The 4,353-nt window shown below is 40.9% G+C and overlaps 1 protein-coding gene across 1 annotated transcript in view; it reads right to left on the minus strand.

Annotated features, from left to right (window-relative positions):
* Window positions 1-4,353, minus strand: part of pnpla3 (patatin-like phospholipase domain containing 3) — a 15,835-nt gene that overhangs the window by 7,575 nt on the left and 3,907 nt on the right. Inside the window, exons 4-7 of the mRNA XM_032505312.1 lie at window positions 1,694-1,903; window positions 757-817; window positions 451-630; window positions 191-323 (exon numbers count right to left, since the gene is read on the minus strand). Of these exons, the coding sequence (XP_032361203.1) occupies window positions 191-323; window positions 451-630; window positions 757-817; window positions 1,694-1,903 (584 nt within the window). The remainder of the gene's footprint in view (window positions 1-190; window positions 324-450; window positions 631-756; window positions 818-1,693; window positions 1,904-4,353) is intronic.

Below are 4,353 nucleotides of genomic sequence, written 5' to 3' on the forward strand. Positions count from 1 at the left end.
GTTGTTGACAATGTTCACATGATTTAACTTTGCTACCAAGACCTTAAACTTACAATAATACCAAACACGAAGAGGCCAACGGCTAAATTTGAGCCATCAAAACGGTAATCCACAAACCAATTGCTGACGTCACTGCTGCTACGTCGTCTTTCTTATTACAGTCTATGGTTTAGAGCTACACTGTACTCACCTCTGGGCTACTGAGTAGGCCGACTGCACAGGAAGTGTGTAGGGCATGAGCATGTAGGAGGCCACTCTCACTGGCAGCATCTTGGATACCTTGGCATACAGGCCGGATTTGTCTTGGCAGGCCTCACAGAACACTGACAGACACACAGACAACCAGTCAACCACACATCAACATGTCATACTTCACGGAGGCATGACAAAATCTTGGCTCAAATGTATCTTCGTGACTAAAAGTCAATAGAGTCTGGGATGACATCACACCTTTCTTGATGGGCGTAGGCAGAACAATCTGCTCATCTAGCCACCAGTGCTGTTTTCGCAGTAGGCGGAGCCTCCGTTGCACCCAGTCTTGTGTGGTTTCTGTATGCGTGCTGCAGCAGGTGGCGGGCGGGCTCTCTGGCATGGCGGGGCCCGAGGTTGGACAATCGAGCATCAGCAGGTCTGGTACCACAAAACATGACATCAGTGAAACAGTCCGAAGGTTAAGCTAGCGGCTGATAGGGATGCATCATAACTAGGTGAGCTTATCTGAGAGTCACGGTAGTAAAACAGTAGGAGGATACTCACTGTTTTCTTCAAGGAAGCGTAGTGCGTCCTTATAACCGTTCTGACACATGTCAGCCATTACCTGTGGAGAGCAAAAATATTTGTCTAAAAATGGCTCACCCAGAACTGTCCAATACCTCATTAATAAAAAACAAAAAACAGAAATTGATCAGAAATGTTCAAACATCTTTTCCAATGTTCAAATTTCTTATTACTGACTATCTCAACGGAAAAGGTAAATTTGTGTGGGCTCTAGCTCCCCAGTAAAAAATGCCTAGATGCCTTAATAAGAACACAAAACAATAAACTGAAATATAATACACATTGTTATGTGTAATTCATTTTATGTACAGTATACATTTACTGTGTCATAAGTTAAAAAAAACACGGTAAAAGGAAAATAATTGAGAAATTGTATTGCATTCTAGTGTTGTCCAGCAGAGGTCTATGGAAATTTTACATGTGTACAAACGCAATACCTGTATTCAATTAGCTTTTTTGTGTTTTGGTTTGATTTCTGAGTTTTGTTGTTCTTTTAACATATGTTTTTTCATTGAATTATGAAACGGTAAAAGCAAACATAAAAGAAGATATAAAAAAAATAATAAAAACAATGTGTATTGTATTTTATTATTTATGTAAAAGGTTAGAGCCGAGGGGAAATGCAGATTTGAGTAGGTTCATTACAACGATTCCTCTCACGTTGCACACAGTAATTGGAACCATTGCTGATATAGGAAAATTGATTGGTGCAGCTTTATTATTGTCATAAATGACTCTGATTCAAAAACTTGATCTTTAGATGGCCGTTTAAGCACATCCAGCCAAGTAAACCACACCCAACATTTAAATTCTCTCCAAAAAGTGCACCACCATTTAGCATAAAGTTTTTGTTATTGTTTTTTTTTTAATCTACGTTATCAATTGCGCGTCCCTCTGAGGCTGAAGCATGACCTACCTTGGTTTCTGGGGGAAACAGGGCCCGGCTGAGGCGGTACATGTTGCCTAGGTTCATCTGGATGCTGGTGTTGGTGAAGCGCAGCTCGTGGAAGCTGGTGGAGTTGTCGCGAGGACAGATGTCAGACTCGCCAGAGAAGGGAGAGATGGTGATGGTGTTCTTCAGCTCAGACTGCGGCAGGTTGTTACTCATCCCACCATCCACGTAACGCTAAAGAAACAAAAAAAGGAGAAAAAAAAATATACTGTATGTATAGGGCTGGGTATGGATTTTCAGTACTCCTTAGGCACCAACCATATTGCCTCTAAAGTATTGAGTATCGAAAAATGCCTCGTCATTCAATACCCAATTACAATACCTAAGGAGTGGTCTCTCGATGCCAGACCTTCCTCCACCGTGGTGCGCAGGAGGGTCTGGCAAATCCACACAGCATTCCAGGATAGGAGAAAAACATGCTGTGCTGTATTTGCAGCTGGCAGGCAGGAAAGGTAGAAGGCAGAAGATTGTTGAATGATACTCAGCACTATGTAAGTACCTACTTCCATTAAAAAGTTGAAGCAGTTAAAACTTTGTTTGAAGAGTAGTTTGAAGTAAAGTATGTTCAATCACTGCACTATGTCTATCTGGGATACTCGTACATTTTAACCTAAAGACACGTCAGGACCTGCTTACATGTACATGGTTATTCTGAAAAACAAAGACGTTTCCCTTCGTTTGTGCCCTTTGTTTTCACGCAAACAAAGAATTGGGCTCTAAAAACGAGTCTTTCTAAAAACTCCGGCCAGAGTTTTTTTCAGAGAGATTTTTGAAATCTTTGTTTGCATGTAAACTGAAAAAAAAAGAGGTTTGGAAAGCCGAGGAAGTGAAGAAGAGAAGAGAGAGGAAGTGATTCGTTGCTGCTGTTGATTTTTTTGGGATTCTGATTGGCTAACGTGGGCCTGAGCTTCTTGTTCTCACCCTGCCACCTACAGGTTTGGTGTGCTCTTAGATAGGTTTAACCAAACACTTTTCTGAAAATTTACAGGTGTGCACAAAATTATTTTTTTCACGTGTTAACATAGTCCCGGCCTATTAAAAAGCCAACTGCACCCTTGTCAGTTACATCTCTCTAACTATTTAGCATGCACAAGTGAGATCATTTTTAAAGACTTAACCCATTTACTTATGTAATGGAATGCTCCAGTTCCATTTTAGATTCAACCTCTAAGACATTAGAAAATGAAAGAGTTTTTTTTTTTAAATCATTTTGAGGGCTTAACAGAGGAGAAGGGATTAACCTTATTCCAAGTGTCAATTGTAAAATCCCCTTCAGCTTGGCAGAGACGCGCTGCCAACGTGTGAAAAACGTAGCATCTGTGTGTTCCTGCGTGACTGAATCTAGGTCAGTAAGGGAATGGCGCTCAGGATCCCTTTATGTGCATACAGAGTATGGCAATGTGTATTTTGATACTTTTACCTACATTATTGAACTTCTTAATGTAATATTGGATTCACTTCATTAGTATTGGGCCTATTTAATCTCACTGGCTATAATGAAAGTACAGTCACATGAGGTTAGCATTTAGCTCAAAGCACTGCCATCATGGCTGTAGCCCGACGCAAGTGTCTTTACTATTTTAAGACCGACACAGTTGTTAATTTCCCATCCCGCGCCCAGGACGTTTAAATAGCAAATGCACCTGCGCCCCTTTTTGCACCCATGCTGGTCTTACAGGGAGGTGTGTTCAGGTGCATTCTTGGCGTGTTGCTATCTTGCGGTAGCAGAAAGTGATCGCAATAGGCAATGTCACAATACCTTAAAAAGTAAATATAGCAGGTCAAAAATACAGTATCACTTGGGCTTTAGCTTCTCTTGGCTATGAAGAACTGCTGGAAACACTATATTTTATGGGTCTCGTAATTCATAACAATATCCCTCAGGTGTTTCCTCTGAGAAAACTATGAAAGTTGGCATTAGAATGCAAGTACCACATCATTTGAGCTCAGAAGAAAGAACCAGGAATTTACATATCTGATACATAGTAGCTGTTGTTCGCTCGAGGAACAACTGCTAAAACGCTAATCTAATCTAAGAAAAGTTTCAACCCAAGCAAATACCAAATTGTTCTCTAAATCTTTATTTCCCTTTATTTCTCTAATTACAAGCAACTAAACACTGTGTTTTTCCTAATATACATACCGGATGACGTAGTCCTTTCAAGTAACGTTTTTACGCTTCAGTTCCCTTTTTAGGAAATTATACGGAAACTATGGGAACGCGTTTGCCACGCGTTTGCCATTTTTTGTACAGAGCGATTTTGCTTTGTACGAAATGACTTCCCCAAAACTTTCAAGGCTTTTACTTATTCCATGCGGAGCTTCAAGACGATTGTGATTGGTTTAAAGAAAGGCCAATAAACCAGAGCATGTTTTTCTTTCATCCCAGAATGCCTTATGAACTAGCCAGAACCTCCTCCACAGCGCTGTAGAGGTAGGTCTGGCAAAGCGAGACTAGAAACTCCATGACTTTTCCAGGTTTTCTGTGTCCATACTATTTGTTCTTAGTGTGCCTCAGTTTAATGCACATGGAGTTGGTGAGTCATGCTAATCTGGGCTCTGAGGCCGCAGGCAGCAGAAAGTAGACAGTGTACAGAATCCACAGACAACGCCTGCAGACACAT

The sequence above is a fragment of the Etheostoma spectabile genome, chromosome 23 (assembly GCF_008692095.1).
Source record: "Etheostoma spectabile isolate EspeVRDwgs_2016 chromosome 23, UIUC_Espe_1.0, whole genome shotgun sequence".
NCBI lineage: Eukaryota > Metazoa > Chordata > Actinopteri > Perciformes > Percidae > Etheostoma > Etheostoma spectabile.